Below are 18,983 nucleotides of genomic sequence, written 5' to 3' on the forward strand. Positions count from 1 at the left end.
AATGCCCTGTTCATGACTTCACACATCATTGAAAGTGATAAATTATCGTTACGTTTTTCTTGAATGCTGGGCTCACTGAGTCTACCTGATTTACTAGGAATAGACCATTTCACCACGATCTGAAGTCTCACTTCCTCTCTCAAGTATTAACTGTAGGGAGTTCTAGAGTATATTCACTTACTTGTATATATGCATTTTTATCTTTGAATCTTTTCTTGTCTTCACTTGTCCATTTACTCCATATCACTGGTGCTGGCTATTATTGCTGTACTATTATTGCTGATGTCATATCTCATCAATGATATCTATTATGTCATTTGCGATGCTAATAATAATGCCATGTCTGAGGTCTTTATAACAATTATAATTAAATCAGGCAAAGGAATAGAAGCAGGAACATGCTTTTAAAAAATGTTTTTCTGAAATATTGTTAAGTTATTTTATTATATGTGGTTAATGTGTCCTAACAGACTTCACCTATGAATATGTGCAAAGAGAGGCTCTAAAGATTCCGCTCCTGTTTCAAAGAAAAGAAGGACTAGGAATTAAGTAAGTAACAATGTAATCTTTTTTGATTAAATATACATGAACAAATCATGCATGAGCTGGAACTTCTCTTAAATCTTTTTTATGTGTATTTTATTAAAATGTTCTTACAGAAACTTTGATCCACATGTCCTGAACGTTTAAAAGGTGAAGTTGAGAGATGTACTAAACTACACTTCTGTAAATGTGTTACTTCAAAATTCATAGCTATGTTTCTTATGGATACTTCTGCCTGCGGGCACCTCACCTCTTCAACCCATCCAGGAGCTACAGTGGATCAGGAAGCTTGAAATAGCTCCTCTGCGCTAATAGGTAGGGGGCATGGCTTCAGTGAGGTGTTTGGGGTGACCCCGCAATAATTGCTCTGTCGGGTCACACTTCCCTGTGACTGGCGGGTCTGTTTATTAGTGCGCATTATTAGTGTGCAGGACTCAAGCTGAGTTTCTACCCCAGTGATCTTAAGGATAGACATCAATCCTTGTGCCGTTGGGTTCTGGAGGCATTCCTCCTGGTGGTAACATTGGGCCTTAGTCAGACTCCAAGTCCCTGCAGAAGCACTTGTTTTCCCTTACCACGGACTCCCGCAAGTGGAATTGTGCAGGTGTACGTTTAATTTGTATTCCAGTGATGTCTGGTTGTGCTCGTTTTCAGACAGAGCCGTGCATGGTAAGTCCTTTCCATGGCATCTAAGTGTGGTACTCGGTGATCCCTATTGCATAACTTAGTAGTAAGGAGGGGCTTTGGGAATGTGGCTACGGGGCTATGATATCCTCAGCTCAGCAATGTCCCAAAGACAAGTATATTTTAATTTTATTAATGGTAGTGCCTTATGCTGTCTGCTAGTCTGAAGAGCTTTTTAAGGGATGCTCCTAGTGCCCTATGGTGCGAGATAACACAGATAGTTAAAAAGCATGCAGGAATGTGTAATCTCTGAGCTACAGCTTCATTAGACTGGAGGGTTAGTATGCCTGGTTCAGAGTATTGCATGTAATGATACACATTTGTACTCCTTATACAAACAGCATCCAAGATGGCAGTATCTTGTACATACTGTAGTTGACGTAGTGCTTGTAAAATATCCCTGTAATATCTGAGCTAGCTGAGGGGCCAGTGGCCAGGATCTGCTGTATCTTATGTTCCGTACAAAGTGCATCCTATGCAGTGTGTATCACGTACCCTGTAGCTTGTAAGATACTTATGTATGTGAGAATTCTTTACATAGTTAAAGGTATATTTATGACTGAAGGGTGGGGTGCCTGTGCAATGTACCTCTACAGCAGGGGCCTCCAAGCTTTTCTGTTATAAGAGCTACTTATTTTCAATAAAAATAATTCTGAGCAAATAATATTGTTAGTGTTGTAATAGTGATCACATCAGACAAGATTACATTAGCTGCAACCATATGCAAGTTTACCAGCAGTAGTCAGTGTACCAGGCAGGTTTGCGAGCAATATTGTATAAAAGGCTTTGCCAGTTTGGAATGTCTTTACATGGATAATACATAACAGCCATAGCTGCAGTGCCACTTGCACAAATACTAAATTTAAATATATTCTGAAAATTCAACCATATTTTTTGCCAAATATCAGCTCATAAATTTTAAAATACACACATTTTCCTCTCAGATATGCCATTTTCAATTTTGGTATACATTTTTTTTTACAATTCAATTTGATTGGTTTTCACATAGTGAAACACAACAATGCTACACGTTGGCCTATTATTTACTGCTACAGATATTACCCAATATTCACAAGGTCAATTTGATCACATGACGCGCACTCAGGTTTCCCAGTTCCTGCCGTGTATCTTCATTTCACTGAACCAAGCCATTTGTCCCATATACACCCATATTTGGCAGGACAATCTCTTGCCTCGTACACTGGTTTCTCTTGCATGGCCCACCAGTCCACTCCTTTCCGCCATTTTACGATGGACGGGGAGGCAGGGTCTTTCCAGGCAGCTGCAATGTCTCTTTTAGCCTCCGTGATGGCCACCCCTAGGAACAGTTTATTGGTTCTAGAGCCATGCAGACCCTCCATCACCCCTAGGAGAAGGGCAAGTGGACTAAGGGGGACTGTCCAGCCTAGTACATTGCTCAGTTCTGTCACTATTGCTGACCAGTATGTGGTGAAAGTGGTGCAAGACCAGACCATGTGAAAGAAGTCGGCTGGGTCAGCCGCACATCGTGGGCGTTTAGGGGTAGGAAGGAAGCCAGCCCTATTCAATCAGATCAGGGTAAGGTAAGCACAGTGCAGATAGTATATTTGGATTAGACGAAGCCTGGCAGAGATGGTGAGTACACACGGGCCATCAGGGCATCTCTCCAGTCCTCCTCTTCTAGAGGTCCCAACCATTCCTCTCAATGAGTTCTGAGAGAATCTAAGGTGAGCAGGGAATTATTATTTTTTTTTTTTTGAAAACCTTTATTTTGGAAAAAGAAATTACAGTTACAGACCTACTACCACGGAGGCTGGTCAGTTGCACTCAACACTAGTAATACAGTAATACACAGCTCATCAGCCGACAACCCAAGGGCCCGCCAGCGAAAAGTCACGACATAGCGGAAAGCATGTGGCAACAAGAGGATAAGTGAAAGGTTTTGCATTTTATATTTTATAAATAAAGAACAAAAACTGAACACAAAAAAGAATCGAGGCGGTACCGTGCAATGCAATGACTGTCTCATACGGCATGGGGAGACAAATGATTAATAAGCAATGCTATGAAAGAGGAGAAATCCTGGAGAGGGGGGGGGCCGAGAGCAAAACGATACATCACATACAGTGGGAAGCTAAGTATCTGAAATGCACAGTCAAGGGAAGTGAAGAATATCAGGAGCTTCAATGAAGGGGGGACTGCAGATCTCTCCACGGTACGAATTCCATTGACCCCAGATCCTTCCTCATTTCTTGGGCCTACCACGGGAGACATACACAATTTCTTCTCTAAACATGGACCAGTCCATGTTTTCTTTCCAAGTTGAGACTGATGGTGCCCTCTGAGATCCCCACAATTGAGCTATGTCTCATTTTGCAATCATGTTGCCCAGTGTGACCCATTGAGTCTGAGCAACAGTGCAGTCATTCGGCTCCCAAATATTCAACAGGCAGCCTCTGGCCTCAGGCAATAACTCAACACCCGTCACTTCACCCATCATTGCAAGCACTCGATTCCAGAAAGCCACTACTTCCGGACATTCCCATATAATGTGAAGGAAGGTAGCCAGCATACCACAACCACGCCTACACAGCCCATCCACAGAAAAACCCATATGTATCAAACGTGGACCCGTGACATAGACACGGTGCAGAATCTTCAGTTGCACCAGTCTGAGACGTGCCGGAATCGCGACCTCTTTAGGGGAGGATATCGCAGCCTGCCAGTCTTCATCATCCAATTCCAGCCCATCGCTAGCCCAGGCACCCCGAAGTTGTACAAGAAGGTCCGAGCAGTCGTTAATAAGTTTTTTATAAATTAGAGAGATAGTGCTGTCAGGGACGTACCCATCTAGCACTCTATCTTCCAGAGGGGAAGACTCCGGGATCGTAGTTCCAGCTGGGAAAAACGATTCGAGTGCGTGTCGGACTTGGAGATATCGGAAATATTCTCTATCACTCAATTTATACTCCTGCTTGAGTTCATCAAAGGTCTTAACTCTGTCCTTGGCCCAGAGGTTGCCCACTTTACTGATACCAATAAGGTCCCATCTATCAAATCCCTTCGATGTCCATAGACCGCCCAGTTTCTCCGCAGCATACAAGGGGGTCGCTCTAGTCAGCTTGTCCGTCCATCCCGTAGCCGTGGTTGCACTACCCCATATTCGCACCGCCACCCCAGTGGGGCCCGTCAGGTTCTTCCTGGCGGCTCTAGAGTAGAGCGCTCTATTATAGTCGCACCCGGGCAGCTGCCACCTATCCATCTCGAATGCGGGATTCGGAACAGGACCGTACATGGCATGGTTAACAGCACTCAGTTGGGATGCCCAGTAGTCAGTGCTTAATTTGTGGCGGGGCTTGCCGGTGCTTAGCACCGGCACTTAATTATTAGGGCCGGGTCTACAGTACAGTGAAGTCACGCAAGCACCGCATGTCGTCAGTAGTTGATAATTAGTACTGCCACTGGCACAGAGACCGTGTGGTGTGCTGCTGTAAACGTCCGTACATAAGTGCTGTTGTCACTTTACCATCATGTCAAGAACTTCACTCACTGAATGGTGACCTTGTGACATGACTGGTGCAGTGACTGACTCGTCCCCGAATCAGTTTCGGTTCTTCAGCAAGGGCCAGGCTCAGGAAATCTGCAGGGGTTGGGGCTGTGCGTGGCAAGCAGCGTGCGCAGATTTTTTCACATTGCTGCGCACGCATTTGCTGCTTTGCCACACATCCCACCCCAGCATACACGTATGCACTGCCTGCCTCAGGCTCACCACCACCACCGTCCGATTCACCGCGGTCAGCCGCAGTTCCAAGTAGCAGGACCTGTCCTGGAAGGACTGCGTTTGCCGCATTAAGGTCAGTCAGTGCAGTGGACTCAGTGGAGGGTACATAGAGTTAAGCGCCATTAGGTGAAGCATGGCCCTGGGGTAGTAGTCCGGCTGCGGCGGGCGGCCTTATCCTAATGAGTTAACTTAAAAATAAAGCTGGCGCTGCGCAGGTGAGGCAGGGCCTGGCAGGCGCCATGATTATGTTTTTTCATACTTATTAATGCAGTAGTGACTGTCTCTGATCATGATGAGTGGCTGCGGGCCCGCGGCCCTTAAGTTTGATGATGTCTGACTCATGTTACCCAGTTGAGGAAGCGGGCCGGCCCAGGCTGCCTGGATAATGGATTCAGTGTCGGTTCCGCAAATCTGCGGGGGTTGCATTCGGAATCGTGGCCATTGACCATTTATGTTCAGGCCTTTAGGGGGTGAAGTGGCAGACAGGGCCTGGCAGCAGGGCTGAGTACTGAGCAGGCTTCATTTGTTTAAAAAAAATAAAGCTGCGCAGCAGCCTAAGTAAGGCTGCAGGCTTTGTCTGCACTAGCACCACAGTGAATCTGAGTCAGTTTGGCAGTATATTCTTATTTTAAAAGCAGCTGCTGCTGAGTTCCTGGGCTCCAGTAATATTCAGGCATGAATCAAAATGTTGCGATAAGAGAACTCTGGTGATAAATCGTCTTCCTGGAGAGAGACAGGAGTTTTGTCTGGGGAAGTTGTGACTGCTTGAAAGGTAGTACAGCGTTATTATATACCTACCAGCTGCAAAGAATGTTTACCATGCAAATCAAAAAGTGCATATAATGTAAAATAGGTCAGTGTGTGTTACTGCTTATGTCAGAGAGATCCTTTTTGTTATTTGCAGTTTGTAAGTTAAAATCCTATCAGAGAACAGCAAGCTATTAACAAGTCTGTCATCAAAGAGCTGCATGCAAACGGGAATTTATATATTAGATCTATATGTTTTTTGGCCTAATCTTTCATTATCCTAATCTTGCAAAAAGGGTTGATTTGGGTAGAAAATAAATCAATTCTTATTGAAGAGAACCCAGACCAATGCTGTTATTTTTTAAATTCTGAATTTGCGCTTTTCCAGACTTCGAACTCTTAAAATATATTGCCTACAATGACAATCATGGATGACATGTGACTCCTATACCTTGTAGTCCTGTCTGATGTAACATTCCATTTATACTGATTTACACACGCAGTATTGTATCTATGCAATGTGTGAATGATGCAAAGTGCTCTGACACCTTACATTGGTATGAGAGACGCTATAAAACTAAATTAATTGATGACCGTGGTTATGGAGACTTGAAGCCAAGGGCAGTGTTAAAGGGTGGCACTGAGGGAATGTGTATGAGAGGTGGTCATTGGGCGGCACAAAAATGCACTTTTGAATTAATTGTTTTCAAAATATTCACAGGCAGGGGAACCACCTATCAAAACCTTACTATGAGGAAGGCTCCCTTGCTGAAATTCGGATATATTACATCTGACTTTTAACAGTGCCAGTTGAAGATGTGGGTGGAGCTAATATAATAAGTGGGTAGAGCCAGTGGAGGAAGTGGGTGGAGCCAGAGAAAAGTAGGTGTGGCCTCCAACAAACATTTCAGCACCTGCACTTCATATTTTACAAATTAAGCACTGCCAGTAGTAGCGTTTAATATCAGGCAACGCAATACCACCGTCATACCAGGGCAAAGTCAATTTTGCCAATGAAATGCGCGGTCGTCCGCCCCACACCAGCTTCCTCTGTAGGCCCTCAATTTTGCGGAAATAGCTAGCCGGCACCAAATCAAGTGTGTTTTGGATGGCATACAAAAATCGGGGGAGAGACATCATCTTGAACAGGGCCGCTCTTCCCAAGGGGGACAGAGGCAAGCCACACCACGCCGCAACATCCGATCTAAGCCGAGAAAGCGGAGGTAACAAATTCCGCTCATAGCGGACTGTGGGGTCCAATGAAATGTAGATACCCAAGTATTTAAAGCCGACTCTAGAAATGGGTATCGGGCAAACGCGGGGTAGAGAGGGTAAATCTCCTGTGAGTGGGTAGATGCAAGACTTGGCCCAATTAATAACTAAACCAGAGTTCTTCCCAAAGGAACTCAAGACGTCGAATAGGACTCCCAGTGACTTACGGGGAGAGGTAAGGTACAACAATATGTCGTCGGCGTATAGCGAGATACGATCCTCGAAGTCAGGGGACCATCGAATGCCCTTTAGCGAAGGTTCCCAGCGGAGCCATGCGGCCAGGGGCTCAAGGGCAATCGCGAAAAGGAGTGGCGACAAAGGGCATCCCTGTCTCGTGCCGCGTCCGAGAGCAAAGGGTTCCGAGGCCCTGCCGTTGACAACAACCTGAGCCAGTGGTTGCTCATACAAAAGCCTGATCCATCCGATGATCTTGGGGCCAAAACCAAACTTAGCAAGGGCTGCCCACAGATATGGCCACTCCACCGTATCGAAGGCCATCGAGGCATCAAGTGAAACCAAGATGGCCGGTTCCTCAAGAGACCCCGCCCTTGCTAAGACGCCATGAAGACGGCGAAGATTGAGCGCGGTGTTGCGATGGGGGATGAAGCCGGATTGGTCCGGGTGAATCAAGTCACTGATCACCGTAATCAGCCGGTTTGCCAAGAGCTTCGCCGGAATTTTGGGTTCCACATTCAAAAGTGAAATCGGCCGATACGATGAACAGTGTTCATGGGGCTTGCCATCTTTATGAATGACCACAATGGACGCCAGTCTCTGGTCCCGGGGAAGAGACCCGAGATCTCGCGATGGCGAGAACATCCGACGAAGATGTGGCGCCATTTTGTCAGGGCACAGCTTGTACAGTGCAACTGGTATACCATTCGGACCTGAGGCCTTCCCAGAGCGAAGTGAGCGGATAGCGAGCGCTACTTCATCGGTGGAAAATTCCGCCTCCATAAGCTCCTTGTCTGATTCCAACAGGCTAGGCAGCGCGATATCCCGCAGCAACAAGTGCGAGTCCTCCTCCGGCCTATCCGAGACCGGTGCATAAACCGTCTGAAAATGCTGGGCAAAAACCTCAACTATCTCAACCGGGTCCTCCACTCGCGTACCATCCACTTTTTCAGCAACAGGCACCACCCGATTCAGTCTATCCCTTTTGTCCAGCCAAGCAATCAACTTTCCCGCCTTATCACCAACATCATTCCGCGTCAGTCACCAGAGCCCTATATTCAGACTGTTTAAGGGCCAAAGAGTGTAGTCCCTCAGGTGTGACCCCAGACTCCATCTGTTCCTCCAACTCAGTGATTTCATTCTCCAAGCCCACCACTTCCGCATTCTTGCGCTTCCTCTCACTAGCAATCAAGGATAGGGTTTGACCACGGATCACAGTTTTATAAGCCTCCCACAAGGAGACAGGGGAGGACACCGAACCCTCATTCTCAGCAAAGTAGTAATCCATACACTTAACCACCTCCGTTCTAATCTTGGGATTACGAAGGTGCCAGGGGTTGATCGAAGCGATCCGGCCCCCGGCCCCCAATTGTATATCAATAGTAAGCCAGAGTGGAGAGTGGTCTGAAATCCCCCTAGCCAAATGCCTGATTTCCCTTACAGAGACCATCTGCACCGCTGGTACAAGGATATAATCAAGTCTCGAGAGACTCCCATGAGCTCCCGAGTAGAAAGTATACTGGAGCTGCCCAGGGTGCATTTGCCTCCAACAATCCACTAGACCCAACGTGTCCAAGAAACTCCCCAGCCATAGCTGCGACGCGGGCAGGAGTCTGGGGGGCTACGGTCTTCATCTCCACTAACTACTGAATTAAAATCGCCGCCCACAACCAACATGCCATCAGGAAACCCCAGGATCACCCTGCCCAAATCAGTAAATGTGGTGGACTGTAGACCGGGCGGAACATACACAGACAAAATGGAAATCGTCTTCCCCTCCCACCGACCCGTAATAGCCTCTATCATCCTGCACCGTGTTGTCTATCTCCAGGGGGAGGGAATTCCTGACCAGGACACCCTCCCCTCTCGACCCAGTGGTAAATCCGGAATGGGCCACCAAACGGTAGCCCCGTCTATTCAGTGCATGGCACGTATTTCCCACTAAATGTGTCTCCTGGAGTAAAACTATATCTGGGGAGCATCGCTTCAAATATTGCAAAACTATCCCCCGTTTTATCCTATCACCAAGACCGTTAACGTTCCAGCTCAGCACCCTCAGCCCCTTACCCCCCATCCCAGTAATGAACACTCCACCTCCCCCGCCACGAAACAGGCACATAGGATAAAGTCTGAAACAAAACGTAGCCTCGATACAAACAGTAAAGGAAAGACCCCCCCACCACCCCCAATAGAACCCTCAAAACACACCCCCCACCCTGCACCCCTGCGGTAGACCAAAAAAGCCACCCCAACTTGCAGTGTGCCTGTCGCCCCATTAAACTAACCTACAAGAAGAGAGAAAAAAGTCCCCAGAGGAGGAAGAGTCCCGATTCCCCCCACCCCCGGAAATCCACACTGTATAAACATAATAGTCACAGAGCCACTGCCATAAGTCCATAAAATTGGCTCGCTGGCGCAGACTCACTACTCCTGGTCTTCCAAGCCGCCTTCGGCGCCTCTCGAACTCTCTGGGCTGGTACAGTGTGTCGGCAAAGTGTCCAACCAGTCACTCGCCACCTCGGGGCGGTCAAAAAAGATCGCACGTTCTTCATATTCAATCCTCAGGCGGGCCGGAAAAAGCATGGCGTACTTCAGTCCCATGTCCCTGAGTCTCCTCTTCACCCCCGTGAAACCCATACGTTGTTTCTGCACAGCCTGTGTAAAGTCCGGATAAAAACTGACCGACGCATTTTCAAATTTAGTGGGACCATTGGTACGTGAAGCTTGCAGGATAACATCCCTGTCCCGGAAATTAAATATCCTGGCTATTATAGGCCTCGGAGCGGCCCCCAGCTTGGGCTTTCCACCGGGGACTCTATGAGCACGCTCCACCGTGAAGAAGTTACTGAGGTTCTTTGGTGCCAGGTGTTTCAGAACAAGGTCTTCCACCAGAAGGTCTGTAGACACGTCCGCGGAGTTCTCCGGAACACCTATGATGCGGACGTTGTTGCGCCTGGCCCGGCTCTCGAAATCATCCAGCCGGCGGGCAAACAAGTCATTGGAAGTCCGGAGATTGCAAACTTCGGCCTGGAGATCCGAGACATCCGTGGTCAGGCTCGCGGTCTTGATGTCCAGGGACTTGACCCGCTCATTGGTTTTCCCCAAGTCCGTCCTAATAAGATTGACTTCGATCGCCACCGTGTCTATGTTAGCTGCAAGGGTTTCATACTGCTGACCCATAGTTGTTCTAACACTTGCGATGGCGCCCATAACATCCTTCAAAGTCGGTTCTTCAAGTGTAGAATGACCATCGCCAGTCTCTTTAAGGGCCTTGCTCGCTCCGCCTGGGGATCCATTAGGGCGAGTAAAGCGATCTATGGTCTGGGATTGGGTAACCCTACCTCGGTATGAGCCCCTGGTGGCCCGCTTCTCGACGTCCGCCTTGCCCGCCATGATGAGCGACGAGCTCTGACGGAACCGTTGGGATCTGGTCAGAATGAGAGCAAGCATAGGACCGGCAGCAGAATCAGGGCAGCCGTGCAGATCGGCAGCTATCGCCGTCATCAATGACCAAGAGCGAAACCGAAAGTACCACAGGGGCAGTGGACGTGTCACGCCAGCCGTTGTTGTTCAATTGCCACCTGGGTACCTCGGGGACTCAAGCACGTGGATGGTCTACGATATAGGCCGCAAATTTCAATGCGCAGTAAGTCCGGTTCCCGGTGGCCAAATCGATTTTTGAAAAGAGTTGTTGTATCAGCAGGGCATCAGCAAAAGGTACCCGTCGTCCAAATCAGGATGCTTTGCAGGATAGATGTGGGAGGCGGAAAGGGTCTCAGGAGCCCTGTGCTCACGCGTCTATCTTGGAAACACGCGAAGCTCCTCCCCGAGCAGGGAATTGTTAATCGGAGAGCGGTAAATTTGGGAGACACCCCCCTTCCATAGGTTACCCGTAAGGATTTTGGCTTCTAGTGGACGGAACTCTGGGAGTGTAGTGTTCTCGGAGATGTGAAGGACAATGACGTGCCAGAGTTGGAGGTACTTATAAAACTGGGTGGAGTGTAACAAATAAGTGTGTTGTAAGTTTTGGAAGGAGCACAGAGTCCCGTCTTTCCACCCATCCTGAGGTGTGTAATTCCAATCAGACCCAATTTCCGGAAGCCCTTCAGCGTTTACACCTCCCCCAACCAGGTACCTTGCCATTCAGGTGTCTGTAGTGTGAGTTTGACTTCCCAGTATCACAGTGTAGAGCGCCATACCAACAAGACCAACCTAGTTATTACCGGAAGAGTAAGAGAAATCGGCGCCCCGTAGAGCATGGCCTGGACCCAGGAAAACCCAAGACTTTCCAGGTACAGTCGATAGGCAGGATCGGACCATCCTCCAGGAAACCAGTCGTGTATTACCAATAGCCGGGTGGCCATGTGGTACAAGAAAGGATTCCATCTCCATACCTTCATTATATGGAGCCCATTAGCAGTGGGTAAGGGCTAGTTGCAACCTGGAGTTACCCAATTAAGAAATGTTGTGATCATAGCAACCAATCCATGGAACCTACTACCGGGAGATGGAGCGGAAGGTTCTGAATCACATATTAAAGCCGGGGAAGCACCATAATTTTGAACAGAACGATCTTGCCGAGGGGATTAAGGGGAAGAGATTGCCACCTATGGAGATCTTCTTTTGTGCATTTAAGTAATGGGGTGAAATTGAGGGATCAGGTCAGCTCCGGGTGGAGGGCTATCCAGATGTCGATATACTTGAAGCAGAGGTGTTGCAAGGGGATGTTTGTTTGCCAGTCTATACACTCATGTGAAATGTGAAGGGGCAACAAGATTGACTTGGCCGGGTTAAGGTACAGGCCTGACGCTTCCCCAAATAACCAGAGGACACAGATGCACTGGGGACCTGAATGTGCCTGGTCAGCAAGGAAGAGGAGAACGTCATCAGCGTACAGTGCGATGTGATCATCATGGGCACTCCGCCAGTGCCAACCTTGTATCTGGGTATCAGTGCGGATAAGCCAGGCTAATGGCTCTATTGCTAGAGCAAAGAGGAGGGGAGAGAGAGGACATCCCTGCCGGGTTCCTCTCTTGGTACAACAAATATGGACGGACCACAAATTTATTGAATTTAATTTTAGCATTAAGGAAACTGAGAGAAAGAATAATGATATAAACATTAAGGATAAACCTGTATCCTGTTGGGGCAAAATCATCGAACATCCCGACCTTCAAAACTGGGCAAAAGATAATAAACCTACCTTCACAGGAAATATACACACTGACAACCAGAAATTTGAGGACTGGATGAATGAAATAGGCAATAATATTACAACCACAAGAGCAGGCTCTAAATCCAATAAAGGTAAGCACTCGGCACCATGGTTTACAGGCCGTCTAAAAGAAATGTTGATCAATGTGAAAACCTTAGAGCGAAAGTGGCGACGCCACTATGAACTAGAGGATAAAAGAACATATAAGATAGGGCGAAAACAATACCATGCCACTATCAAAAATGCTAAAGCCGAGTATTATACGGCACAGATTGAAGCGACAGGCAATAAACAAAAAGAAATATTCAATATTGTGAATAGTTTCAGAAATCCCAAGGCATTAACACAAGATATCCCACCTTCACAGAATCTATGCGATAAGATAGCTGACTACTTCTTTCAGAAAATAGAGATTATCACGAAAGATTTTCCACCTTTTCAGCAAGAGAAAGTTGAGGTCAAGGCCAACTCAAGCATTCAAAAACCCGGTTGGGAAACCTTTGACCCCATTAGTCTGGAAGATACGCATAAGGCGATATCGACAATGAAATCTGGAACTCCTTTTGATCCGTGTCCACCTACGTTGCTGAAAGCAATAGTAGAAGAAGTTAACCCTGGAATAAATTCCATTATTAATGCCTCTCTCGCCTCAGGCGAGATCCCTTCAAATTGGAAAGTGGCAGCAGTTAGACCCCTACAAAAGAAAGCTATCAAAGATCCAGCTACTCTTACCAACCTACGCCCTATCTCGCTTCTCCCAATTCTATGCAAACTGACCGAATCCTGTGTAAATAAACAACTGATGACTTTTCTGGAGGAGAATGAAACCCTCCATCCATGTCAAGCGGGTTTTAGGGCACACCACTCTACTGAATCAGCCCTTCTTTCTACCACCGAAACCATTCGAGCTGCATTGGATCAGGGCAAGAAGCTGTCCTGATCCTTTTAGATCTCTCTGCAGCATTCGACACGGTATCCCATGCTATCCTTTTACATCGCCTAGCAAACGCGGGCATAGCAGGAACCGTTCTCGAATGGTTCAGAAGTTTTCTAGCACACAGGCGTCAGGTCACCATGCTGGGTCAATTCCGCTCCGAGGTGAAAATGCTGACAACAGGGGTTCCGCAGGGCTCAAGCCTGAGCCCCACATTGTACAATCTTTATATGGTTCCCCTGATCAAACTTATATCCTCGTTTGGCATTGACTCAATTGCATACGCCGACGATACCCAGTTGGTTCTAACATTGGATAAAAATGCTTTGAATGCTGAAATCACTCTGAAAAAATGCCTCTCAGCAGTATTCGCATGGATGACTAGCAATCATCTAAAATGTAATTCTGCTAAAACAGAAATAATACCTTTCGGCTCCAATAACTGTTTTTCTCCTCAGTCCTTATTTGACAACACTCTATCTTTTAACCAACAAACCAGAGAAGTAGCTGGAAACCGTTTCAATATCATCAGAGGTCTGAGAAAATTCTTTAAGCTGCTCCCTCTGAGTGCTAGACGGACTGTTGCAGTAGCATTGATAACATCTAGATTGGACTACTGCAAAAGTCTGTATGCAGGGCTAAATAGATCTGCCCTGCATAGACTTCAGATGGTGCAGCATGCCGCGGCTAGGCTAGTTTTGGGTTGGGCAAGAACATCTTCTGCCTCTGCCGCGCTAGACGCACTGCACTGGCTCCCAATACAAAAACGTATTTTGTTTAAAGTCCTGATAATCCCCTTTAAAGCCTTTCATCACCAAGGCCCAGCCTATCTACAAAAATACTTTAAACAATACCATCCGGTATGTGAACTGAGATCATCCTCATCAAATTTGCTTACTGTCCCCAAGTTCAGGCTGACGACGAAGGGAGGAAATCCCTATCTGTGATTGGCACTAAAGCATGGAATAAATTACCCCAATCTCTCCGTGCAGCCAATACAGAACTAAGCTTCAGGAAACAACTAAAAACATGGATCTACTCACTGCCAGACACAGTATGTAAAACCTTAATATGATCCTTTCCCAGCTTCTCGAACGGTCTAGATACGGTCATCTGCTAGATACAGGAAGTCTCAGCGCCAAGATACTTCTCGGAGTGGTAGTGCGCTATACAAGAACCCAATCACATCACATCACATCACATATTGAAAGGGAAGCTCTCCGAGAGTGCCCCGTTGACAAGGACCCCAGCTGACGGGTTAGAGTAGAGCACCAGTACAAGCCTCTGGAAATGCGCATCAAATCATTCTTTTTCCAGCACATCACCAAATACAGCCAGTCGACCGCGTCAAAGGCCTTTTCGAAGTCAATCAGTAATAAGGCTAAATGTGGGGGGAGAAGGTGGCGATGAGCGAGCACCACATGTAAGCGACGTAGACAGTGTCTCGTGCTTCAATAAGGCATGAAGCCACATTGATCAGAGTGTATGAGGCTACTGCGTACTCGCTAAAGACGCATGGCAAGGATGGTTGCATATATTTTTCCTTCAGTATTTTTGAGCGAGATCTGGCTATTGTATGAGCAGGAGGTCGACGGAGGATCTGTTTTGGGAATGACCACGATCGTAGCCATGTCAGTTTCTGGGGGAAAGGTACCTCTCTCTATCACCTTCTTGTACAAGGCATGAAGGCGTGTGATCAGAGTTACTCGAAACGCCACATCATACTCTGCTGGCAGGCTATCTGGCCCAGGAATCTTGCGGGTTGCGAGTGCTGACATTGCCTCTTCAATCTCCTCTCGAGATGCATTCATCCAGACCCTGGGCTTCCATTTCTGAGAGCCCTGGGAGCGGGATGCCCTCTAGGAATTGGGAGCTGTAAGTGAGTTTGTGTAATCAGTCTGCTGAGTAGAGCTCCATGTAATAGTCCACAAGGCCTGTGCAATTGTGACCGGAGTGTAGGACATGTGGCCTCGAGTATCTCAGCTGTCGGACACAATCCAGTTAGCCAGGGGGTGGGATGCAATCAGTTGCCATTTTTATTGCCCCATCCATAAATCTAGGCAGTAGCAGACCTCCAAATCAGCTTGGCCTATGCGAACGATATATGTCTAGTTTCATCTCTTATCAAATGGAGCTGCCGGTGTTCAGCTTCTCCCTCTGTCACAGTAATTTTTTGCTCTAGGTGGAGTGCAGGAGGGTCACCACTCCATGGGATCCTCGGGTGAACCCCGAATGCCAGACCCTGTCAAAACCCTAGCGTGCTAAAAAGGGGCAGTCTCTTGGAGCAACAGGACATCAGGTGTGACCCTCCGGGTGTTTTTTAAGATCGCAGTACGCTTCACTGCATCTAGGAGTCCATTCACATTCCAAACAATCATTTGCAATGCAATAGGTCTCGCATTTACGCAAGTTTGAGCTATTAGCATTATAAATGACAATGCCTTTTATTTATGTTTTGGTTTTTAAAAGATATATAAAAGGCATTGTCATTTACAATTCCAATAGCTCAAACTCGAGTAAATGCAAGACTTATTGCATAGCAAATGCTTGTTTAATGTTATGCCCTGGTGCTATCACGATCACAGTCCTGGGTGTGCGGTGTCTGGAGGACTGGTGGCAAGGGGTGGGGGTGGGTCTGTATGGGCGACAAGACAACTGAAGATTAGCAGTCCTTTGCAAACATATCTGACTCTAAGGGGCTCGTTTATATTCATGCAAGAAAGCAATCTTGCACAGTTCTGGGGCCTGGGTACCAGACAGCACAGAAGCTGCCACCGGGCAAGCTGTCAGATTAGCAGACAGTGTGAGGGGGGTGGCACCCAGCCACCGCACTCAAGGAAACATGTCTGCGCCTCTTGACACCAAGACATCTAGGCAACTGGAACAGGGATGTGCGGTAGTTACGCTGTGGCTGTTAGAGTTCAGCATTGTGAAACTGGCGCTCCCATCGCTGTCCCTATTATAAAGAGAGAGGATATTGTACCGTCACCCACGCAGCACTGGTAAACATTTTAAATGCCTTCGGGCTAAAAGCATTACTTTTGAGTCCTACTTACTAAGGGTTCACATACCCTACCTTGGGCCAATCTTAATTACAGCAGAGATACTGCTCATCCCTCGTGGTACAAGAGAAACACGAATTGGTCAAAACCTGTTTTCCATCCAATTCGCATCAGCTATTTACAATGCACATTTCCTATTCGAGATTTTGGAGCTGGGTGACTTGCCACCGATTCTAAACAGTGGCGTAACACAAGATGATGGGGGGCCCCGCAGAATGTGGAGGGGACCCAAGTTGTGCATATTGCTCAGACATATACTAGAACTTGGGCTGAATGCCCCCTCCCACGCGCTGCAGGGGCCCGCGTTACGCCCCAGATTTTTAATACTTGGAGCAAGTTCATTGTTAACTCTTGTAATAACTCGGTGAGTAGGATGATTACTGCAGAGGGTGCTGCACACCCTACAGCTCATTGGTTGGGAATCTTAACAGAACCACCTTTAAGTCTTCATTCTGTGGCCTACAGAGAAAGTAGTGTTGAGCAGCAACAGCTGTTTTTAATAAGTAAATGCAAACAATGCAGCTGTGGCGGGCACTGCGTAAACGCCAAGTATTATTAAAAGTGCAGGCAGTCATATACTGTGCTTGATTCTGAAGTTTAATGACACGGCTAAGAATGTCTTGGTTTGTGAATTAACGGCTGAAATTCTATTGAGCACTTGTTTCGTTGTGCTTCTTGTTCTGTGGCAGAGTCAATACAATGTGTTGGTACCTCTCTTCCCATGCCCGACCCCCGAATAAATGTAGTCGCCCACATTTGCAAACTGTGTTTTATCGCAAAACACTTACGTTGTATATGGTATGAAAATGCCTGGTACATTCTGGGAACAAAGCTCGTTCCCTATCTCCGTACTGTGAGACTCGTGTGCTCCGAAACGCTGAGACAGCACAGCAGCATTCACCTGTGGCAGAGTCAATACAATGTGTTGGAACCTCTCTTCCCATGCCCGACCCCCTAATAAATGTAGTCGCCCACATTTGCAAACTGTGTCTTATCGCAAAACACTTACGTTGTATCTGGTATGAAAATGCCTTTCACATTCTGGGAACAAAGCTCGTATCTCCGTACTGTGAGACTCGCGTGCTCCGAAACGCTTAGACAGCGCAGCAGTATTCACCTTAGGTAAACGTCACAGCTATACAAACAAGACGTGCGCGTGCACTGTGGAAAACAAAACTTGTCGTGGGGCGGGACGTCCGTCTTCTGCGAGAAGCCCGCGCCCACGAAGTGGCTGGCCAGAGAAGCAGTGGTGACGCGGGGCTCCCATGCCCGAGGGAGAGCCCCGCAGAGGCTGCAGAAGTCCGGAGTGGTGCCGATGCGGTGAGTGGGGCTTAGTTGTAGGGGGGAGATGGGAGGGGTGTCTCTGTGCGCTCGTGTGTGTGTGTGTGTGCGCTCGTGTGTGTGTGCGCGCGGCGGCAGGGGGTGTGTGGTGTGTATCTCTATGTGTGCATGCGTGTATGCGCGCTCGTGTGTGTGTCTCTGTGTGTGCGCTCGTGTGTGTCTGCTTACAAGGAGCTAAAAGGGAGACAGGAGATGGTGAACACGCGCGCGACCTGATCCAATTCCGGCAGGCTGCGCGTGCCCATCTCTTGTCTCTCTTTGAGCTCCTTGTAAGCAGAGCTGACAGCTATAGGTCTTGCTGCGATAGGGCTTTTACCCTGTATCCCAGGGCGAGACCTAAAAAGGACTCGGAGGAGGTCTCCATCGTAGTGGGGCATTGCCATGTTGTTCTGGTGTTGCTGCATGGAGCCATCATTGTGGGCAACTTATTGGATCTGAGTGTCTAGAACTTGGGATCGTCTGGGGAAATCGGGCCTTGCTATGAAGGACGCCTGCACACACATCTTTTTTTTAACTTTATTTTTTCTCATTTTGTGCATAATAAACATACAAAACATCCCCCCATTTGGCATCAAAACATCACATACGCATATCGACTGACTCTTTAACACCTTAGCTGCGTGTAAACATTTCTCCCCAGTGCTGCGCTGTCCATTAGAACTAGTGCTGAATGGACGTTCAATGGTCGTGCGCAGCACTGGGGAGGTAGCGCTGCTGACGACCATTGGCCGTCAGCAGCACTTAAGGGGTTAAGGCACAGTTTGTTGACCTAAGGCCACATTGAGATACATAGCTACCCAGGACACACTGCAAAATAACAGACATCATCTAGCATCCTGTGAGCACTGGGGGAGGCCCTACACTTCACCCCACCTCCGCTGTGTCTCTGGGGGCGTCTCCGGTGTCCTCCTCAGTGCCCGAACCCATCGGTGAGAATAACTCTCCACTCTTCCCTTCTGAATCACTATGGGAAGCGTGTTCCAGGACCCCTTTCGTAGCACACATTACTCGCCAGGTCATCAGGTCCTCCGGCAGCTTTTCGTCCCTTCTACAGCTCTGCATATGTGTCTCCTCTGCTAGGGACCATTCCCTCACATCTCTCAGCCACTTGGGAACCTCTGGGGCCCTCTGACCCATCCAAGTAATAGCCACTCTACATCTGGCCAGCACCAGCATCAATTGCATCAATTTATAAGACAATTTCCGTTTCTTTGGCCTAGGTGCCAACGTCAACAAGCAGTGTAAAGGTGT

At 47.7% G+C, this 18,983-nt stretch overlaps 1 protein-coding gene across 7 annotated transcripts in view; it reads left to right on the forward strand.

The window, feature by feature from the left end:
- Window positions 1-18,983, forward strand: part of KDM2B (lysine demethylase 2B) — a 1,060,697-nt gene that overhangs the window by 50,847 nt on the left and 990,867 nt on the right. For all 7 annotated transcript variants that reach the window (XM_086943000.1, XM_086942999.1, XM_086942995.1 and 4 more), the window contains exon 3: window positions 471-549. In XM_086943000.1, the coding sequence (XP_086799126.1) occupies window positions 471-549 (79 nt within the window). The remainder of the gene's footprint in view (window positions 1-470; window positions 550-18,983) is intronic.

This window comes from Lissotriton vulgaris, chromosome 11 (genome assembly GCF_964263255.1).
Source record: "Lissotriton vulgaris chromosome 11, aLisVul1.2, whole genome shotgun sequence".
Taxonomy (NCBI): domain Eukaryota; kingdom Metazoa; phylum Chordata; class Amphibia; order Caudata; family Salamandridae; genus Lissotriton; species Lissotriton vulgaris.